Source organism: Rana temporaria, chromosome 4, assembly GCF_905171775.1.
Source record: "Rana temporaria chromosome 4, aRanTem1.1, whole genome shotgun sequence".
NCBI lineage: Eukaryota > Metazoa > Chordata > Amphibia > Anura > Ranidae > Rana > Rana temporaria.
In genome coordinates this window covers 371796564-371820379 of record NC_053492.1, presented here as the reverse complement: position 1 = coordinate 371820379, position 23816 = coordinate 371796564, and the positions used below count along the sequence as shown (strand labels likewise).

The window sequence follows — 23816 nt, the reverse complement described above, 5'->3', positions numbered from 1 at the left end:
TAAGGATTGAGGAAAGGGATAGCATGATGTAACTGTTGTACATTGGAGTAATTACTGCTGAATATGGGGCTCTATGATATTCAAAATATAAGAAATATTCTTCCAAAAACAGAAATGTCTTGGCGAGTCCAAACTTTTAACACGCTCTGAAAGTTCACTACCCAGTCTGCATGTAAATGATTATGGGGGGAAAAAATTCCAGTATGTTTGGATATTTTATTTAGCACAGCTTCTTTAACCACTTGACAACTGGGCACTTAAACACCCTTAATAACCAGACCAATTTTCAGCTTTCGGTGCTCTCACATTTTGAATGACAATAACTCAGTCATACAACACTGTAACCAAATGAAATTTTTGTCCTTTTTTTCCCACAAATAGAGCTTTCTTTTGGTGGTATTTGATCACCTCTGCGGTTTTTATTTTTTCCGCTAATAATGAAAAAAGAACGAAAATTTTGTAAAAAAAAATGAATTTTTTTTCATTTCTATTATAAAATTTTGCAAAAAATGAATTTTTCTTCATAAATTTGGCCTAAAATGTATACTGCTACATATCTTTGGTTAAAAAAAAAAAAAAATTGGGTTATTTAGTCTGGGTGAAAGTTATAGGGTCTACAAGCTATGGTACCAATTACTGAAAATTTATCAATTTGATCACATCTGAAGTACTGACGGCCTTTCTCATTTCTTGAGACCCTAACATGCCAGAAAAGTACAAATACCCCCTAAATGACCCCTTTTTGGAAAGAAGACATTCCAAGGTATTTAGAAAGAGGCATGGTGAGTTTTTTGAAGTTGTAATTTTTTCCCACAATTCTTTGCAAAATCAAGGTTTTTTTTTTTTTTTTTTTTTTTTTCACAAAAGTTTCATATTAGCAGGTTATTTCTCGCACACAGCATATTCATACCACAAAATACACCCCAAAACACATTCTGCTATTCCTCCCGAGTATGGCGATACCACATGTGTGAGACTTTTACACAGCGTGGCCACATACAGAGGCCCAACATGCAGGGAGCACCTTCAGGCGTTCTGGAGCACCCAGACCAGTTCTGACATTTCTCTCCTACATGTAAAAATCATCATTTATTTGCTAGAAAATTACATAGAACCCCAAAACATTATATATGCTTTTTTAGCAAAGACCCTAGAGAATACAATGGCGGTCGTTGCAACTTTTTATCGCGCATGGTATTTGCACAGCAATTTTTCGAACGCATTTTTTTGGGAAATAAAACAGTTTTGTGCTTTTTTAAAAAAAAAACATTAAAGTTAGCCCAATGTTTTTGCATAATATGAAAGATGAAGTTACGCCGAGTAAATAGATACCCAACATGTCACCCTTCAATATTGCACACGCTTGTGGAATGGCGCCAAACTTCGCTACTTAAAAATCCCCATAGGCGACGTTTTAAATGTTTTTACTGGTTACATGTTTTTAGTTACAGAGGAGGTCTGGGGCCAAAATGATTGCTCTCGCTCTAACGTTCGCAGCGATACCCCACATGTGTGGTTTGAACACCGTTTTCATATGTGGGCGGGACTTACGTACACATTCGCTTCTGTATACGAGCACGCGGGAACAGGGGCGCTTTAAATATTTATTTTTTATTTTTATTGTTCATTTTACTTTATTTTAGTTTGACACGTTTTTCCCCAAAAATAAATGTTTTGATCATTTTTATTCCAATTACAAGGAATGGAAACATCCCTTGTAATAGGAATATAGCATGACAGGTCCTCTTTACAGTGAGATGTGGGGTCAATAAGACCCCACATCTCACCTCTAGGCTGGGAAGCCTGAAAAAAAACAAAAAAAAAAAAATGATCCTGGCTTCGATCGCAGCGGTGAGTCAGAAGAAGCACCGGAGGGCGAAGGGAGTGGGGACGTCCACTTTTGCCTCCCGTAAGAACGATCAAGAGGCGGAACAGCCGCCATGATCGTTCTTATGGTGTAGAGAATCGCTGACTGAAAAAAATGATATCTGAATGATGCCTGTAGCTGCAGGCATCATTTAGATATCCCTGCACAAAGTCAAGGACCTCATATGACGTGGGCGGGAAGTGGTTAAAACACATTTTTTTCCCCAGAGCATTTTCTGGGTATTGCAGAGTATTGGCCGGGGTATTGCAAAGTATTGGTGCGGGGGTATTGCAAAGTATTGGTGCGGGGGTATTGCAGAGTATTGTGTGGGGGGTATTGCAGAGTATTGTGTGGGGGGTATTGCAGAGTATTGTGTGGGGGGTATTGCAGAGTATTGTGTGGGGGGTATTGCAGAGTATTGTGTGGGGGGTATTGCAGAGTATTGTGTGGGGGGTATTGCAGAGTATTGTGTGGGGGGTATTGCAGAGTATTGTGTGGGGGGTATTGCAGAGTATTGTGTGGGGGGTATTGCAGAGTATTGTGTGGGGGGTATTGCAGAGTATTGTGTGGGGGGTATTGCAGAGTATTGTGTGGGGGGTATTGCAGAGTATTGTGTGGGGGGTATTGCAGAGTATTGTGTGGGGGGTATTGCAGAGTATTGCGCGGGGGGTATTGCAGAGTATTGCGCGGGGGGTATTGCAGAGTATTGCGCGGGGGGTATTGCAGAGTATTGCGCGGGGGGTATTGCAGAGTATTGCGCGGGGGGTATTGCAGAGTATTGCGCGGGGGGTATTGCAGAGTATTGCGCGGGGGGTATTGCAGAGTATTGCGCGGGGGGTATTGCAGAGTATTGCGCGGGGGGTATTGCAGAGTATTGCGCGGGGGGTATTGCAGAGTATTGCGCGGGGGGTATTGCAGAGTATTGCGTGGGGGATATTGCAGAGGTTAATGCAGAGTATTGCACGGGTTAATGCAGAGTATTGCACGGGTTAATGCAGAGTATTGCACGGGTTAATGCAGAGTATTGCACAGGGAAGGAAGAGTATTGCAGGGGTTAATGCAGAGTATTGCACAGGGAAGCCAGAGTATTGCAGGGGTTAATGCAGAGTATTGCACAGGGAAGCCAGAGTATTGCAGGGGTTAATGCAGGGATGGATGGATCTGTGACTGCAATAGTCACAGATCCATCCACAGCGCTGCTGACACCCCGCGCTCCCCCCTCTCACACTGTATCGATCGGTACAGCGAGAGGAGAGAGGAACCGGCGTCATCAAATGACGCCGGTTTGTTTACCTGTGATCGCGCCGTCATTGGACGGCGCGATCACATGGTAAAAGACCGCGGTTGTCGGTCAATTACCGAGATCTGTGTAGCGCCGGGTCTCATAGACCCGGCGCGCACAGAATTTTCAGTGTGCGCGCCCGAGGCGGCGCGCATTACTGCTTCTGGTGGGCGCCGTTAAATAACGGCGACCCCCAGTTAAGCAACCACCTTGCCGCCGTTATATGACGGCGGCTGGTGGTTAAGTGGTTAAATTCACTTTGCAAAATAAACAGCCTCTATTAAATAAATCGGTGCCGCTGATTTTATAAAAAAAAAATTATGTTCACACGATACTGTGAATGCTCCCTTCCGCTAGCCAATCATGTGCAAAGGAAATGAGTAAATGGCAAATTTTGCGTGTGAATTTTTGTGTTAAGTCTGTGTGTATACATGTACAGTTGGTATTGAAAATGCCCCCCCCCCCCTTTTTTTTAAAATCACATTTTGTTTATATGCAGCCTAAAATGAAGAAACCATTTTTGTTTTATCCAGCTGTATTTACGCAGTGCAACTTATAACATCCAAGTGAAAGATCTAAGGCCCCTTCCACACGGGGTGGATTCGCTTGCAGCGGTCCACCAGCTCAGTGGGAAATCTCTCGGATGATCTTCGCTGAGCCGGACGGATGACAGGTCCCTCTCTGCTCACTGAGCGGCGAGGGGCTTGTCCAGCGCCGCTGTCTCCTATGGAGAGATCGAACGAAAACGGACATGTCCGTTTTCATCAGATCTCACCCGATCCGATACTCCGTGGACCGATGGCGACGTATCGCCATCTGTCTTTTATCGGGTCGGTTGTCAGCGGACATAGAGATGTATGGAGCGGCCGATACAGGTCCGATTGAAAAAACTGACAGGCGGACCTGAACGGTCCAACCGTGTGAAAGGGACCCAACGCCAACATGACGGAATTAAAAACAAAACCAATATATTGGTCTTGATTAAATATATTCTTTTGATATTCTACTGCAGTATGTTGACACATTTTTAAAAGGCCAGTGCTGCAACAACTGAATATTACTAGATTGTTTCCCTGTTATACATTTGTGCACTTGTAATTCTGTAATGAAGATGCTTCCCTTAACATTAATGTGTGCAGAAGCACAAAAACACCAATTCATAGCACAATTCTAGTACTACATGGATGATTAAAGTGGTTGTTAAGGGAGATGGTTTTTTTATGCATTAAGATAAAAAATAACCTGTGTGCAGCAGCTCCCTGGCGAGGAATGTGAAGTGGGAATGGCTGGAGGAGACCCTATCCTGAATTTGGCATAAATGTCACTGCTACAAGACACCACAAAGCCGGAGACGCAGTGAGGAGCACTACCTGTGATTATAGATGCTATTAAATGTCCCCACTTCAGTTCTCAGATCAGCAGATGACCTTGATCACGAGCACACAAGTTGGCTAATCGGAACTCCCCACCAGCACTGCCACTCATCACGTTACCCCCCCCCCCCCCCCCCCCCCACTAGCACTGCCACTCATCCCGTTACCCTACCAGCCCACCAAGGGGTAAAAGAAGGAATACAAATAAAGAATACATGGAAGAATGGAGAGAAAGAATAAGAGAAAAAACAAACGTGGCTAGAGAGGGATAGGGGGGAAAAAATGGTACATCCTAAAATGTACCATAAGGGGTTTTAATACTGTACGAGTGGAAGGGACTCGGGGAGCAATAAATGTCCCTGGGTTAGGGGCACAAATTACTTGGCTTGGGTGCTGACAACCCACGCTACAAAAATGATTTTACTGTTGGGGGTCCCCACAACTTGGGAAATTTTATCAAGGGGTCACGGCACTAGAAGGTTGAGAATGACTGTTCTAAGGGATTCTGGGCGCCTTTTCTCATCATCAGCAGTCTTATGGCTTCTATCAGTGTCTGGTTAAAACATGTAGGAGGAGTTTTAATTGTCCCATGAGGCTTCAGGTCTCCTGGCCCTGTGCTGATCACATGCACTCTCCCAAGAAAAAAAAACTTAAGCAGTGGACACCAAACAGAGCAGAGGCTAGGGGATGCGCTGCACGTGCTCAATCGGGAGATGGTTTGGGTACTGTGGAAGGGGAGGTTCAGAACAGACAGGATCAAACAGCCTTTTTACACAATGCAGATTAACCCCTTGGGTTCCACAGAAGGTATAACAAGCATGCTTTACTGCATATACAGATGGATTATACTGTTGTGGGTTTAGTAACACTTTAAGCGACTTGGTTGGTTAGATGGGTATAGAGTAGGAAGAAGTAAAGATGTGAGCAGGGTGGAGGAAGGTAGAAGGGGTAGTAGCGGGAGGGATAAAAAGTAAAATTCACTTTTTTTTTTTTTTTTAAATGTGCTTCAGCTTGAAGTGAAAGTAATTGAACATACTATGTTTTAGGCACTGTCTTATACTGTTATAACAATGCAGGCATCTAAACTATTTTGTTAAGTTTTAGAAATTCTCTTGCCTTTTTTTACAAGGTTAAAAAGTTTGTCATGTAACCGTTTAGATCATCTTGATAGTGGGGATTGAAGGTACAGGACACTGTGCAGACAGCGTGCCTGTATTTCAGTCTGTTCAGGCAAGATGTGTGCTGTGTTTGAGTGGGGGCATGTTCAAGAAGCTGGCTGTGATTGGAAGAAAGTTGGGTGCCAGAGGCAAACTATTGGTTGGGGAATGTGGTGGCCGAACAAGCTTCCCAATACAGACATGATGTTTATCTGTAGTGTCCTGCACCTCTGGTCCGCAGAGGGTGCAGACTGACCACGCAAGCACAGATCACCTTTTGTGCATTGTGTGCTCATTTTAGAACAAAAAAAGTGTAACTGTTGGGATCAACAAGGTACTTTAAGATGGAGAACGTACATGAATATGATATATTTAAAAAATGCACGCGTGAACACACATACAGTATGTTGCCGTAAATATTTATTTTACTTTAAGGTTCTGGTTTAAAAAAAAAGGCAACTTTTTTTAAAAAAATCTCAGAAATGCAGGTACTCCTTATACCAAGTTTGCTATGCATGTTATGCTGAACAGCTTTTAAGAGCCAACAGACTCTCCTCTGCCTTTGCATGAGGTTTTTGGTCCTAATGGGGTTACCAGCCATTATCTATGATCACTGCTACGGTAGAACCATGCCACCATACCAGTGCTGCCATTCGGTATCCCTAATCGCTGCCATGATGAAAAGCCACACCTATTGTCCCTGATCACTGTCACACCAGTGCAGTGTTGCCTAATCCGTTCCAGGGCCTCTAAAAATGTGATGCGTAATTTATGCCCCTAGAACACCTGAAGGTGCTTCCTTGAATTTTGGTACCCTGTTTGAAAGGAGTAGCAGAATGTGTTTTGGGGTTCTAAATATGCTCATGTGATTTGCAAATGTGTAACTTTGTGTAAAAAAAAAAAAAAAAAAAAAAAAAAAGTTTTTTCTTTCCTGCATTTTCCAAAAACTTGTGGTGAAAAATTACATTTTCAAAAAGATTTACTATGCCTTTCAGAAAATAGCTTGGAGTGTTTGCTTTACAAAGTGAAGTCAACATGTGGGTTTTTCTATAGTTCTTGTCTCCAGGGCTTCCAGAAAGGGAGCTGGGTAATGTATGTGTAATTTATGCTATGTGAAAGCCCAAGGTGCTCCTTGGATTTTAGGACCCTCTAGGCTGAGAGTCTCACACTTGTGGTATCCCCATACTCTGGAGGCATAGCAGGATGTGTTTTGGGGTGTAATTTGAATTGTGTGTTTCCACAGAAACTCCATTTTAACAGTTCTTGATAACTTGCAGTGTCTTTTACCCTACATTTTCAAGATCAGCTTAGTCTTTTGGAGTTGGACCTTTCCAGTACACTCAGTATGTAGGCCAATCCTCACTCGGAGCTCTCTTATGCAGCTGGAAGGTGTCTCTCATCACATTTTCACTACCACATTTGTGACGCATCATTGAGGAGATGGCTAGGCATACGTTGAATGCTCTGCGAACAGGCGCATAGGAACCAGCTAGCTGAAATAATAAAGACCTAGGCGACATGATCAGCCTTGACACAACCGCAGCTGCAACATGCAAGTCCATTTTAGTTTTGTCTTGCTAACCAATGGTCATAATCCTCTATACGCTGGTAGTATAGCAGATGCGTTCCCATTAACCTGTTTGTCGTTCTTCTGTACTTTTGATTCTTCTCAAAGGAATTGCACAATACACAAGTGGTCTTTTGTACCAACAAGTCCCACTGTTTTCTGGATTCTGGACAGAGTGGACATTCTATTTTTTATCCTGAGGCCACCTTTCCTGATGCCTTGCCTCAGTAGTGAGTTGTAATTCTTTCGTTGAAATCTGTGAGCTAAGGAGTGTCTACAGATTGACTTACTGTAAACCTATGATGGCATCCTGATCTAGCCATAGTCGAGCTTGTCTAGCAATAATCATCTAATTGTTATGGCAGGCTTGTTAATGAGTGAAGCAGCAGGTCTTCGTTAGCCCCCAATCCCAACTATTTATGCAGTGAAGGAGGCCAACTCTAGCACAGGGGTGTCCAAACTTCAGGCCTTTTGTTTGCTTGTTATCTGGCTGTTGGGGCACTATTCTCCTCACTGACGCTAACAATTGGGTATTATTTACACCCACGAATGCCAGTACATTTTCTACACCCACTGGCCACACTCTACCCCCCTTAGGTCTGAAGAACTGTAAACTGGCCCTTGGTTTACAAAGTTTGGAGACCCCTTCTCAATCAGTGCTGTTGCGAGGGCAACATAGCCCTTTAACCACTTAAGCCCCGGACCATATTGCTGGTCAATGACGGGCCACTTTTTGAGATTCGGCACTGCGTCGATTTAACTGACAATTGCGCGGTCGTGCGACGTGGCTCCCAAACAAAATTGGCGTCCTTTTTTCCCCCGACAAATAGAGCTTTCTTTTGGTGGTATTTGATCACCTCTGCGGTTTTTAGTTTTAACAAAAATAGAGCGACAATTTTGAAAAATATTTTTTACTTTTTGCTATAATATCCCCCCCCCCCCCAAAAAAAAAAAAAAAATATATATATATATATATATATATATATATATATATATATATATATATATATATATATATATATATATATATATATATATATATATATATATTCCTCAGTTTAGGCCGATATGTATTCTTCTACAGATTTTTCATATGCGCAAGCCAATATTGATAGGTTTGCGCAAAAATTATAGCGTTTACAAAATAGGGAATAGTTTTATGGCATTTTTATTTATTGTTTACTAGTAATGGCGGCGATCAGCGATTTTTATCGGTACTGCGACATTATGGCGGACACTTTTGACACATTTTTGGGACCATTGGCATTTTTATAGCGATCAGTGCTATAAAAATGCCACTGGCAGGGAAGGGGTTAACGGGGCAAGGAAGGGGTTAATCATTTTCCCTTAACTGAAGGGGGGGTGGGACTGACATGGGGAAATGACAAATCGCTGTTCATACATTGTATGAACCGACAATCAGGCATTTCTCTCCCTGACAGGACCGAGAGCTGTGTGTTTACACACACAGCTCCCGGTTCTCGCTCTGTAACGAGCAATCGCGGGTGCCTGGTGGTGATTGTGCCCACCGGGCACACGCGTTGGCATCAGGGGCGAGTGGGGGGCACGCGCCCCTATTGGCTAAAGGGTGAGATGACATAGATCTACGTGATCTTGCCCAGCAGAGCCGACCTGCCGCTGTATTACTGCGGCGGTTGGTCGGCAAGCAGTTAATGGGCTTGGTTTCAAGGAATGTGCAGCTCACACAGAGCTTTGCTTTCACTACTCGCAGCAGAACAGAGTTGGGAGAGTAAAAGGAAGGGAAGTATGTCAGTGGAGGTTTGCATTGGTGTGAAACTGTTTGTTTGCCCTTCATGAGCAAAGCTGTCCCAAAGTAAAAAATGTGTTTTTAAGAATTTTAAGTAATTTAAACATAGACCAGTCTCCTCACCGCCATTGATGGTGTCCCTTCCACGAGTGGTTCAAGCCTTGCTTTCAGATTGCTCTACTGCAGGGTAGTCTTTCCGATCACTATTGCAGACTGATAACACTGAGAGCCGGCGGTGAGGAGGACGGTCTATGTGGATCGCTTTACCCCGGATGCCAGCATACTTGGATGTGCCTCTCTTAATCCTCAACCATATGAGTTGCTAAATGTTGTACCTTCATTAAATGTAACCATATTGCTACACTTGGAGGCGCCTCTCTTCTCTTTTATACTCTGTAGCTCCTGCTGGATTTGACTTCTTATCCATTTGTGGAAAGACATTTCATGGTTGCACACATTGCTATAATCTTTTGATATGGAATATAAACTGAAGGCTTTATGAATAAATGGGTGTGGAATGAATCATTTGCGTTTCCATGATTTTTTATGGGAACATTTTTCTTTGATTTACAAGTATGCTTCCGGAACGAATTATGCTTGCAATCCAAGGTTTTACTGTATTCACATTTTAAGATTGTGTGTGTGTTGGGAGCCTTCTTTTTATTTTATTTTTTATCTCCAAATTTATGCAGTCTTGAAAAATTGCCTTTCAGCATTTGTATATTAAAATCAATACGTACCTTTTGGGCAGTTTGGCTAGTGTGTGTGTGTGTGTGTGTGTGTGTGTGTGTGTGTGTGTGTGTTTGTTTTTTTAAACATTAACTTTTGTCTACTTTTAGGGTTACTCTGGATTTTCATAATTTCCATTATCACACGTGGCATTCATGCATGTTTCTTCAATGCAAAAAAAGTTAATTCTCTGCCATTATATATATTTTTTTATTTATTTTTTATTTATTTTTTGCTTCTCATTTCAGAGCGCTTTGATCACCACTGTCCTTGGGTGGGAAACTGCGTGGGGAAAAGAAACTACAGATTTTTTTACATGTTCATTTTATCCCTGTCCTTTCTGACAGTGTTTATATTTGCATTCGTAATCACGCACGTCATTCTTCGTAAGTATGCTCGGGCAAGCCATGTTTGTTGTGTTTTTTTTGTCATTGGCCCTATACTAGATCCGAGTGCACAGTTTATTGGCATGTGAATTTAGCCTTTAATAAACATTAAGAAACTGTTCCAATTTCATATACAATTACAGGGATGTCTGTGAACACATGTGGAAGACCAAAGTGTTTGTTTTTTTTAATACATTTTTGGTAAATGAAAAGCATAAAACTATAGGCGTTGCATGTTTTTTTTTTTTTTTTTTTTTTATACTTCATTTTAGTTCTTCATTATCCAGACAGCAAACTGGCAGCATGAAGAAAGTTAATTTGCAGCCTCTGATATTGAGACGAGATATGGCGTAAATTTTTTTTCCCATTATTTGAACCTACTTTATAATCACCTTCCTCACAGCGTTGTTATTGTTCTCAGCAAGGGGTACGCTCTGTACATTTGTTGTGCTGTTCCAGGAATATTTGATATTCCTGTGTATTGCACAAAAAAAATCTGTTTTCAAGAAAAGATACTGCTTCAATTTCACTGTATAGGAATATAAGACCATATGAAGAACCACTATACAGTATCTCACAAAAGTGAGTATACCTCATTTTTGGAAAATATTTTATTATAACTTTTCATGTGACAACACTGAAGAAATTACACTTTGATACAGTGTAAAGTAGTGAGTGTACAGCTTGTATAACCGTGTAAATTTGCTGTCCCCTCAAAATAACACACAGCCATTAATGCCTAAACCGTCTAACAAAAGAGCACACCCCTAAGTGAAAATGTCCAAATTTGGTCCAATTGGCCATTTTCCTTCCCCGGTGTCGTGACTTATTTGTGTTACAATGTCTCGGGTGTGAATGGGGAGCAGGTGTGTTCAATTTGGTTTTATCGCTCTCTCTCTAATACTGGTCACTGAAAGTTCAACATGGCACCTCATGGCAAAGAACTCTGAGGATCTGAAAAAAAGAATTATTGCTCTACATGAAGATGGCCTAGGCTATAAGAAGATTGCCAAGACCTTGAAACTGAGCTGCAGCTTGGTGACCAAGACCATACAGTGGTTTAATGGCACAGGTTCCACTCAGAACAGGCCTCGCCATGATCAACCAAAGAAGTTGGGTGCACATGCTCGGCGTCATATCCAGAGGTTGTGTTTGGGAAATAAACGTGTGGGTGCTGCCAACATTGCTGGGGGGGTGGGGTGCTCAGCCTGTCAGTGCTCAGCCTGTCGGTGCTCAGCCTGTCGGTGCTCAGCCTGTCGGTGCTCAGATCATACGCTGCACACTGCATCAAATTGGTCTGCATGACCTTCGTCCCCAGAAGGAAACCTCTTCTCTTCTAAAGATGATGCACAAGAAAGCCCACAAACGGTTTTCTAAAGACAAGCAGACTAAGGACATGGATTACTGGAACCATGCCCTGTGGTCTGATGTCACCAAGATAAACTTATTTGGTTCAGATAGTGTCGAGTGTGTGTCAGAAACCAGGTGAGACGTACAAAGACAAGTGTGTCTTGCCTACAGTCAAGCATGGTGCTGGGAGTGTCATGGTCTGGGGCTGCGTGAGTGCTTCCGGCACTGGGGGGGCTACAGTTCATTGAGGGAACCATGAATGGCAACATGTACTGTGACATACTGAAAGCAGAGCATGATCCCCCTCCCTTTGGAGACTGGGCCACAGGGCAGTATTCCAACATAACGACCTCAAATGCACCTCCAAGTCTACCACTGCCTTGCTAAAGAAGCCGAAGGTAAAGGTGATGTACTGGCCAAGCATGTCTCCATACCTAAACACTATTGAGCGTCTGTGGGGCATCCTCAAAAGAAAGGTGGAGGAGCGCAAGGTCTTTAAACATCTACCAGCTTACTGATGTCGTCATAGAGGGGTGGTAGAGGGCTCCAGTGGCAACTTGTGAACTCCTATTCCCAAGAGGGTTAAGGCAGTGCTGGAAAATAATGGCCACACAATATTGACAGGGGTGTACTCACTTTTGTTGCCAGTGGTTTTGACATTAATGGCTGCGTTTTCTACACTCACTACTTTAAATTGCAGCAACGTGTTATTTCTTCAGTGTTGTCGCATGAAAAGATATAATAAAATATTTACAAAAATGTGAGGGGTGTACTTTTGTGAGATACTGTAGGTGCACTCCATGCAAGCGTAAAGGAGTTGTAAAGTAAAAAAGAAAAACCTTTAATGCAATCTATGCATTAAGGTCAAAAAAACATCTCATAATGCCGCCCCCCCGAGCCCCCGTTATACTTACCTGACCCCTCGAAAGTCCTGCGCGGCCTCGAGATCCTCTTCGCCGCTCAGCCTGGCCGCTGATTGGCTAGAGCAGATGGATTGAGAGCAGCGCAACCATTGGCTGGCGCTGCTGTCAATCACATCCAGTGATGCGGCGCTCCGAGGGGTGGGGCCGAGTGATACAGTGAGCTGCTATGGACGCTCTCATGACTGTGGTCAGTAATTGCGGGGAGGACAGAGACAGCCGCCGAGGGACCCCTGAAGACGTGGATCGGGGCCACTCTGTGCAAAACGAACTGCACAGTGGAGGCAAGTATCACATGTTTGTTATAAAGGAAAACATTTAAATTAATTTACTAACCCTTTAACCAAATCCCTTCACAGACACACACATGCTTTTTAGAATCTGAAACCCCTTTTTAAAAAAATCCCATTTATCCCTTTATTTTCTTTGCATGTCATCCTTTTGCATCTTCATCTCTGTATGAAAGTTAACCTGAAGACATCTAGCAGACAGACCATTGCAGTTCGTTTTTGGGGGGGCATTGCCCCTAACAATACACATCAAGTGCTGCTCACCTGTTCTGGTAGCCACTTGACTGCACGTGTGTAACACTGTACCACAGACATTAGAAAACTCTATTCTCAATAGAAGTCTGTAGCATAGTAATGAGCTGTAATATAAGGTATTATGAGAACTAGTTTTTTTTCTACAAGGTTGTTTAGACTGGTCTCCTGCTTCAATACCTTTTTTAATGTGTTAAAATAGGCTGAAAATTTTAGTAATCGCACTATTTTTTTTTTTTTTTTACGAACATGGATTGAATTTGGATTTCATCAGCCAGGTCTCCAGCAAAATACCAAACAGATCAGATGGTCTCTGTAGTATTATCTTTTGGTTACAGGAAGCTTGTAATGTGCTGGAGCTCTAGCTGCTGATCACTATATGCATTGATTTCATAGAATGCCATCCAATCTTCACCGTGGTATTCCATGAATTTGTGACTTTTTTTCTTCTCATTGAGAATGTCACCCTCGTGGGTTTTCTGTTTTCTAAAATGGAGAACAGTCAGGTATAGCGTACATTTTGAACTTGGTAGGAACGTTTTTTTGTTTAATTTTGAATGGCGTCACAATGTACTAAGGTTCCGTACGTTGTGGTGAATTGTGTTCGAAACAATGCTGTATGTCCATTTTTTTGATTCGTTCTTACAAGTTGGTAGCCCATTATATAATTATAGATGGGTTTCCTTAAGGCAACGCTTGTTGCTACGTGACACAGCACGCATTAATGTGGCACAAATAAGTAGATCAGTCCTAATGGGCCCTAAATTGGATATTTTTTTTTTTATTTTATCATCTTTTTATGTGAAAAAGTAGAAACGGTACAAAGGACATTTTCATCATTCACATAGTTGTCCTACTCCCCATCAAACTCGCTTAGTTCATAATAAATATAAAAGAGCCAGCATGTCATAGGAAAAAATAAAGGTAAATATGCCCAAACCTTTGCTGTAAACTATAGTAAGTGCTCAAAAAATTTAATTAAAACGGACTAGTCATAAAGTGCAAACTTTACCAATAAATATATATTCTTGAATATAAATCAGTAGTCCATGTATATACAAATTATAGCGACGGTTCATAAGAATGTTTATACCTCTGAGTGATCTACAAGTCTTTCTAAACTTTCCAACACAATTTCTCAGTGCGTCGCACCACTAATCCAAGGCACTCACCAGATAAGATGGCTGCACAAAATGTGAACAGCAAATGGATGCAGTAGAAATCGCCAGGTCCCAGCAATTCACAATTTAAGGATGGTCCCTTTTTAAAAAAATGATCCTCTAATATGGCACCGACCAGGTATGCATTTTGTGCCAATGTTCCATACAGTCCTGCTATTTACTGGAACAAGTGCTCAGGAGCGAATTGGGCTCTGACATCCAAAAACCGATGACCTGACCCTGAAGATAGTCCCTTTTTTAAGAAGATGACCCTCTAGAGATGGTAGCGGCAGGGCTATTTCACCATTAAACAGATTAGATGGCAGGAATATGTGGAAAAACAAATTCTCCTCAAAAATAATAAAAAAAAATTGCACTTGCCCAACATGTTTAGCTTTCTAGTGCATCAGGGGACTTTTTTTTTACTTACAATTGCAGGTAATCCTATGGAAAATGTCTGCCGATCTTCGACAAATGGCTGCCGTTCATGGCTCCAACCACTCCCATTAGGTTCTGTATTTATGAGACACTTGCAATTCAGCACCCTTTGACCCCTGATGATGTGCAAGAGTGAAAAACGCGTCAGATTGTGCTGATGTCATCGCCCCCACATGGTGTCTATTCGGCAGCGATGACATCTGAATACGGCTTGTTTTTAATCCTTACCTGTTTACTCATACTTTCAATAAATACCACACTATATACAGCCCTCAAAATTTCCACTCGCCTACTAGCATTTGGCGAGTGGATTTAAGCTGAGAGGTGAGTGATGACAGGGCTGCATGACCAATCTCCCTCCAATCTGTGCCTACACTTAGAGTCCCGATGAGATTGGCGGCCGAAGAGGAAAGGTGCATGCTCGGGAAAAGTAGTCTGTTGAGCCGCGCACAGGCAGAGCAGTACACAGGTGCTCTCCTTACAATTCTCATTAAGCCATGGGACCCAACAGTATGACCTCTCTGAGCCTGCCCCCCTCCCCTGGGCCCCGACCAATGTAGCTGGAGAGCAGAAAGTAATGAGTGAGGTGGAGGATTGCAAAAATTACCACTCCGGTGCAGCGCTCACTGAAAGTTGCCCTGACATGAGAGTGGCAGCCTTCTAGTTTGTGCAGTTTTCTTCTCCTTGTGCTCTATGTAAGTGTCCAACAGTTTAGCCTGAGCACTGTGAACAGACTGGTCTCAATGTGTGCTGTGCGCTGTCAGTGTGCGCTGTGCTATGGTGTCAATGGCTGTGCAGTTGTGTGGATCTCAGCGCTGGATTGTACTCCCTCCCGCTGTGCTGCAGCTCCTCTCCTCTCTGCCAGCCTGAATAAAAGGGGGAAGTGGGGACATGCAAGCGTGGAGCCGCACACACAGGCTCCTGATGATGAGATGAATGGGAGAGAGAGAGAGAGAGGATGGATGGGAGTTGCAGAGGAGACAGCATGAGAATGGGGAAGAGACCCAGTTCTAATGCCCTGTCCCTCTGGTCTGCCCCCAGTGCCCTGTCCCATTTTGTTAAAGTTGTTGTTGGTAATATTTAATTTTGTAACTTGATTCTGCATAAAACATTGTCATTCCATGAGATAATCTACGAGGGCGTGTTAACAGGTGCAATTAGGCGCAGGGCAGTGTATGAATTAGGTGGGGCAACTGGTGGCGAGTAACTCTTGAGGCCTGGCTAGTAGCTCAGGACTTGAAATTTTGAGCCCTGCTATATACCTTCAATTTGGCTCCGTCTTTGGCACACACTTCTTCTACACAGTCCTGCCATTTACCAGGGCATTGCCACATGATGCATATCTGGTCAGTGCCATATTGCGAGTATCACGTCGTTTAAAGGGACCATCCCTAAATTTTGAACTGCTGGGACCTGGTGATTTCTACTGCTCCTATTTGCTGTTCACATTTTGTGCAGCCATCTGATCTGTTGGGTGCATTGGCTTGGTGGTGCACACCGTATTTGTGGATGAGGCTCTTTATCTTCTCGGATGTTAAAGCTGCCCATTCCTCTTGGCAGAAAAACCCCAGTTCCTGTAAATTCTTGGGCTGTCTTGCATGAACTGCATGTTTTAAGATCTTCCCAGAGTGGTTCAATAATATTGAGGTCAGGAGACGGAGATGGCCACTCCAGAACCTTGACTTTATTCTGCTGTGTTTTGGATCATTGTCATATTGGAATGTCAAAAAACACCCCATGCGCAGCTTCCTTGCTGATGAATGCAAATGTTCCCCAGTTTTTCTTTTATTTAAAAAAAAAAAAAAAAAACATACTGCATTCATCTTGCCAACAATTTTGCCCACATTTCCTGTGCCTTTTGTAGCCAACACATCCCCAAAACTTCAGCGATCCACCTCCTGTACCTTTCATCATAGGCCTTATTGACTTCTCTCCAAATGTAGTGTTGATGGTTGTGGCCAAAAAGCTAAATTTTGGTCTCGTCACTCCAAATGACTTTGTGCCAGAAGGTTTGTGCATCTTGAAACAACCACTCCACATGTTTTCAGAGTCCTGTATTTCACCTGAAGTTGTTTGTGGGTTTTTGTTTGCATCCCAAACTATTTTCCTGGCAGTTGTTGTTGAAATATTAGTTGGTCTACCTGACTGTGGTTTGGTTTCAACAGAATCCCTCACTTTCCACTTCTTGATTAGAGTTTGAACACTGCTGATTGGCGTTCTCAATTTCTTGGATATCTTTTTGTATCCTTTTTTTCTGTTTTATACAGTTCAACCACCTTTTCCCGCAGTTCCTTTGACAATTCGTTTGCTTTCCCCATGACTCAGAATCCAGAAATGTCAGTGCAGCACTGGATGAAAGATGCAAGGGTCTGTCAGGAGTCCAGAAACGCATTGACCTTTTATAAACACACTAATTACAAGCAAATGGATTACGGAGGATGGTTACCTTTAATAACCATTCAAACCCCTTTGTGTCAACTTGTGTGCATGTTATCAGGCCAAAATCACCAGGGTATGTGAATTTTTGATCAGGGTCATTTGGGTAGTTTCTGTTCTAAATTAAAGAGTAAACACAGTTGGTTGTTGATAAATGGCTTCAGCCAAACACTAACCATGAGAGTCGGTTCACACTGGGGCAACACGACTTCCAGCACGACTTTGGAAGGCAACTTGGACACGACTTGAGTATGAATCATCGGGCAACTTACAAGGCAACTTCAAGTCGCCTCCAGAACAGGAGGCTTTCCAGTGGCCAATCAAACAATCGGCTCTGTGGGAGGGAGGGGTTTGCCCGAGAAATGTATGTTCTCTTCCTGGAAAGTTGCTTCAGTTAAGACAGTGATCAGACTTCTGAGGCAACTTGCATTGAAATCAATGGGTACAAGTTGCCTACAAGTCAGATTGAAGTAGTACAGGAACCTTTTCTGAAGTCGGAGCGACTTCAGTAGTGTACATTAATACGTCTCTCATTCACTTCCATTGATTTTCTCAACCGCGCGACTTGGGACAACTTCAAGTCGGATCCCAGGTCGCCCCTGTGTGAACCAGCTCTGAGTGAAAAATGTTTTTTGTGTTATCATTCATATTCTCTGAATAATGAAAAATCATAAATTCTGCTGGGATATGTAAATTTAGGAGCACAACTGTACATGGACTACTTATTTAAATATTTAGGAATAAATATTTTTTGGTAAAGTGACACACGTCGGTTTTCATTTCAATTTATGAGCACTGTACTTTTTTTTAATATTTCACTTCGTTCATAGTGGAACTATGTTTTTGGTATTTTTATTTTGCAATACAGGGTGTGCTCATGACTGACAGCGCATGCTGGTCTTTCCACTAAGATTGATTCTAATTGGAAATTCATATATGTCTGTAGGAGATGGCAAGAAGCTTGAGCAGTCTTTTTTTTTTATTTTTTTTCAGATGTGTTGTGAATAGTCTCATCACATTACACAGGTTGTTTACAGCATTTTTTGTAAGTCGAGCTGGTGAAAAGCAAGAAATCGCTTTTATTTTGTTTACTACCAAAGATGTAAGGGTTACTTTGAAATAGAGCCGTTTGAAGCTGGCTGACTGGCCTTGCATCCTCTGCATTCCCGTAGGCTGTAAGCTCAGTCACTTCAGCAACCAGGAACCTATAGCAGAAGGGTCCCCTAGAATTTGCTGACTCGTGAAAAGCTGTGATCAGTGTCTGACAAGCTGCTGATCGCAGTCATTCTTAATGAATGTGTACTGTGCATTTCAGTACAAAACACGTCTATGTTTTGATGGTACGTGCTTGATGGAAGGAGTTGGAAACATTAGGCGATTTGTTTGAATTCCTATTTCCCCAAAGCTACCCCTGGTGAAAAAATATTTGTGGTAGTGCACTGCATGTTACTTATGTCTGTTCACTGCAGTGCCCCAAAACACTAAGGGGCCCATTCACACCAGCTGGCACATGTTATGTTACACATAACACACACACCCACACAAATGCTGTTGCAATGCATTATAATGCTTTTTCTTAAACTTTTTTTAAATTAATTTAACTTCATTGTACAGCATTGTGATAAAATACCTGCAGCGTTTTGTTTCAACGCACACCAACTTGGCAAACACGCAACACTGTGGACTGGGTGTTACCACAATGGGTAGGTTTGAAGCCAAACTCCACATGGTTTGTGTAAAGTACTTAGTTACAGTTTTGCTTGCCATAAATATTTACCCTTTTCACAATTTTTATATTGAATCAATCAGTAGTTTTTAGGTTTAGTAGTTTTGTAAGTTGTGCTTGTGTGCTGATTTTACTATAATTTTAGCAAATATTGCAGGGTCCTGTGTTTTGTGAAAATTAGGGTATTTTTAAAACGTTAAAAGCTGTAGGTAAGAAATAGGGTAGGTTTACGAAAACTGGAGTGTCAAATTTTGTGCAGCTGTGCATGGTAGCCAATCGGCTTCTAACTTAAAGCGGATGTGTCACGGGGAAAAAATATTAAAAGCCAGCAGCTACAAATACTGCAGCTGCTGACTTTTAATATTAGGACACTTACCTGTCCTGGAGTCCAGCGCTGATCGCAGCAGAGCACGAGCGATCGCTCGTCTCTCTGCTGCTCCCCCCTCCATCCACGCTCAGGGAACCAGGAAGTGAAGCGCTGCGGCTTCACTGCCCGGTTCCCTACGGCGCATGCGCGAGTCGCGCTGCGCCCGCCGATTGGCTCACACGCTGTGTGTTGGGAGCCGAGTGTTCCCAGCACACAACGGGCGACAGACGGGATGTGACGGAATGCCCGTCTTTCGCCCGTAGCGTGTGGCCGGAAGTGGGTGCAAATACCTGTCTTTAGACAGGTGTCTGCACCCCCCTCCCCCCTGAAAGGTGTCAAATGTGACACCGGAGGGGGGGAGGGTTCCGATCAGCGGGACTCCACTTTAGGGTGGAGGACCGCTTTAACTTGGACCATAAGGCTGGGTTCACACTACTACACTACTTTCATCCTACTTTGCTCTGCTACATTGGTCCTACATTTATCCTACATTGGTCCTACATCCATCCTACTTTCATGAACAGGATACTACTTTGGTCCGACTTCAATGATATTCAATGGGCCTGAACTGAAGTAGGATCAATGTAGGACCAAAAGTAGTACAGGGAGCATTTTCAAAGTCGGACCGACTTGTGTAGGACGCTACAAGACGCTCTCATAGGGAAACATTGAACACAGAGCAAAGTAGGATGAAAGTAGTGTGAACCCAGCCTAAGACCTGGCAGCTGACCATCTTGTTAAGATTCTGTAATTTCTTTCCTGGTATGTACTTGATATTGATAGCTTATATACTATAAGGAAAGCTCTTTCTGGTTTTTATGCAGAGCTGCACCAGATTTTGCACTCTCCAGTTTTAGTTGGTCACCCTAGTGAAAAATATAAAAAAAAAAGAAATGGCAAAAATGGGTTTGGCTACTTGAGGTTAAAAGCGGAGAACCAGCGGTGAAAAGATTAAGCTTGCCACGTGCTGGTGAAATTGGTAAAGTGCCCCCTTCCAGTTTATTATAAAATAGAAACCTAGATTCCCTTGAGTGCCGGTTCACACTACCGCGACTTGGGATCCGACTTGTGTCGCCCGACATGAGAAATTCAATTGAAGTTAATGAGAGCCGTCTTAATGTACACTTACTGAAGTCGCTCCGACTTCAGAAAAGCTTCCTGTACTACTTTATTGCGACTTCTAGGCAACTTGTACCCATTGAGTTCAAGTCGGATCTTGGTCTTAACTGAAGCAACTTTACAGGAAGAGAAAATGGTTTACTCAGGCAAACCCCTCCCTCCCACAGAGCTGATTATTCTGTGATTGGCCAAAGTCACCTGTCCTGGAGAAAACTTAAGTCACGTAAGTTGCTCCAAGTCGCGCTGAAGTCGCCTTACAAAGTCGCGCTGTAAGTTGGGTTGCCCCTGTGTGAACCGGCACGAAGACAAATGCAACATTTTTATTTTGTGTACAGCAATGTTTTGATTTGCTTTTTCTTTTTCTGTTTAAGGATCGCAGCAAACAGGATTTCTCAATGCCTTAAAGGACAGTCCTGCAAGATATCCTTTTTTCATGGGGATTTATTTTGTTTCCTTCTTTTTTTTTTTTTTTTTTGTAAATTGTGTCTAACTTATCACTTGGTTTATTGGCATACCTTGGTAATATTATGGGGAAAATTCACTTTTCTCTTTATATAGTTTGGCTTTGTCAGCTGGGCCAAAGCCATGAACTTAAAGTGGTTGTAAACCTCAGACATGAAATATGAACAAAGAATATCCCCTATAGTGTATATTTGGCCTAATTAAGAGCACTCCGTGTAATTTCTGTCTGCTGCTTTGTTCCTCTGCTATCGGCACGAATCACGTCTGACAAGTTATCCTGACATGAGAGAAAAAAAATGAATGGGGAGAACCTCCAGCAGATTGACAGTGTCAGCTCTGTAACTGTGTAGGGGGCTTGTCCCTTCCCTCCAATCAGCTCTGAGTTATCACTGAGCTCTGCATAGTGCAAGTTCACCTCTCTGCCCCCTTTCTGAGCTCTCATACATACTTTGTAAATTCTGTAGTTTTAACAGATGTAGAGAAGAATGCAGACACAACTTTATGTAGGAGGACACCTGAGGCCAGTCACTTCACTGAGTATATGTAAAGTCTTACAACCACTTTAAAGAAGAATTTTGGGGGTTAAAAAAACAAAACCTACACTCTCACCTGCCTGTTGTAGTATCGGTCTGATTTTTACAGCTGTCCCTGCCGGCTCTAAGCCGAAGAACTGAGCAATCGTATGACCACTGATTGCTTAGTTCTTGATCAACTCTGAGCGGAGAGCAGTTACTGTTGGTCGCTGCAATTTGCTCTGCCCCTCCAGTGCTCACTGGAACGCCGTGCTGGGGATGGGGTGGGAGCAGCTGGCCTGGTCATTCAGCCGTGTGCAGAACATGGGCTGCATCATTCCAAAAAAAATTCTATTTATATAAACCTTTATCACAAAAGGGAAATAAACATATTTGGCTTTAATTTGTTTAGTGCAGGGGTCTCCAAACTTATCAAAGGGCCACTTAATTGTCCTTCAGACTTTTTAAAGGGACGAATTGTGACCAGCAGGGGCAGAAAATGTCGCAGGCCCAGCATCGGTGAGAATAAATATGGCCTCAGGGTTGGTGGTCGATAGGAGGAGGAGTATTCCCCCTATTAGTAGGAGTAATAGAATCCTATCATTGGTATCAGTGGAAGATATAGTGCCCTATTGTTGATGTCAGTGGAAGGAATAGTGCCTTATATCAGTGGGAGGAATTGTGCCCCAAGGGCCAGATAAAGGCTAGCATAGGGCCACATCTGGCCCTCGGGCCGCAGTTTGGAGACCCCCTGGTTTAGTGTATCTAAAGGGCCAGTTAACACACCAGAATTGACAATGCTGCAGTTCAAAGATGCCCCTGTGCTCATTTGTCCAGAGTGGGGGCGCTCCAAGGGCCAGTTCACACCCGAAAGCAGTGTGGGAAACCCATATTCAATGCACATTTCTCACACATCTAATGATTGGTAATCTTCAACATATTATATTTTTGCGCTGTTTATACCGCTTTAAAAAACAGCCTGCAAAAACGCCTTTTAAAAAGTGTATGTTATTGTTTAGTGATTTAAAAAAAAGGTAATGTAGCTTAATTTGTAACGTATCTGGTGTGTGTGTGTGTGTGTGTGTGTGTGTGTGTGTTTTTTTTTTTTTCTAGTCAAAAGATTGATTACTGTCAACATTACAATGCACTAATCTTTTTGACTTTTTTAGTATTGCATTCCTTGACTTTAGTTTCACTGTTTTGGAAGCTGTGGTTTGCTTCTTCTCAGTTTGGTCGATTGTTGGCCTATCTGGTTTCCATACATACTTGATCAGTTCTAATCAAACTACTAATGAAGATGTAAGTCAGTTTTTTTTTTTTTTTTTATATATATGGCTTAGCAATGATTGAATTTTTTTGATCTTTCATCTTCTGCATATACAGCAAATGTCTTATGTACTATACAACGTGTGAGACGAATGCTAGTTTTCTGGTTGGTTGTTTTCATTTCTTAATGGATAAATTCACCTTTGGGAACAGATTGCCTGTTCCTGCTGCTGATGTCCTGGCAGAGTCTGTCCCATGTTAAAGGGCCTAAAGTGCATGGTAGGGAGTGATGTCCCAGTAGCTGCACATCAAGTCGAGACCTGCTGTATGATATTGAATGGCAGTCTCGGCCTTTACCCCGCCAGGCCACACTCACAACGGATTTCACTCCACCCACTGGAGCTTACTCATGGTGATAAGTAAGCTCCTGTGGGCAGAGTGAAATTGTGTTGGGGGCATGGCTAGTGGGGGTCCAGGCTGCCATTCACTATCATACAGCAGGTCTTGAGTTGATGTGCGGCTACTGGGACATCACTCACTCTGTCATTTCTTGGAGAATGGACTAGGTCCCTTTCTGGCCAGCACAGGACTTCATTCCCATATACAGTGTGTATATATTAATCAGTGCAAAGAAAATACATATAAACGGATATCAATCGACACTAAATGCCAGCAGTGAATAGATTGCTGCCTTTAAACTTGTATAGGATAAATTAAGAACAGTGTAATCATCAGTAAAGTAGTAACATAAGATATATAAAACACAATATAAGTGTACCAAAAAGAAAGTCTCTTAATATCAAAGTATATCGACACAATTCACTCTTCCCAGAAACCTGAAAAAAACAAACCATTTCAAAACTAGAAGAAAACTAATAAATCCTTAGAGGTGGCGAAAATATTTGCAACGATCACAATAAATTAAAAACAGGTGCTCGTGCAATTCCCCTTAAGGCATATATATATATATATATATATATATATATATATATATATATATATATAATGTGTGTGGTTTCCAACTTATGAACATTTTCGACTTGAGAACAAACCTAAAGTCCCTAACTTGTTCGTAAGTCGGGGACCCCCTGTAAAACAAATTGCCATAAAATCTTAAATTCCTGGTTAGGAATAGTCCTGCGATGGCATCAGCTGCTGACTCCTTACTCCTGTGACTCTGCAAGAATTGATGCTGGTAAGGTAGTCACACAAAATTTTGATTTTATAGTTTTCTTCTGTTGACTCACTTTGTAAATTGATATATAAAATCTTTAGCTATGATTTTTTTATTATATATATATATATTATAAAACATATATATTTTTGTGAAAGCATGCTTGCTTTACAGCATTTCTTCACACCTGCCTAAGTTTTGTACTGTATATACAG

General features: G+C 42.3%; 1 protein-coding gene across 3 annotated transcripts in view; it reads left to right on the top strand.

Moving 5' to 3' along the window:
* Positions 1 to 23816, top strand: part of ZDHHC14 (zinc finger DHHC-type palmitoyltransferase 14) — a 148211-nt gene that overhangs the window by 85172 nt on the left and 39223 nt on the right. For all 3 annotated transcript variants that reach the window (XM_040350959.1, XM_040350958.1, XM_040350957.1), the window contains exons 6-8: positions 9992 to 10129; positions 20559 to 20607; positions 22358 to 22460. In XM_040350959.1, coding sequence (XP_040206893.1) covers positions 9992 to 10129; positions 20559 to 20607; positions 22358 to 22460 — 290 coding nt within the window. The remainder of the gene's footprint in view (positions 1 to 9991; positions 10130 to 20558; positions 20608 to 22357; positions 22461 to 23816) is intronic.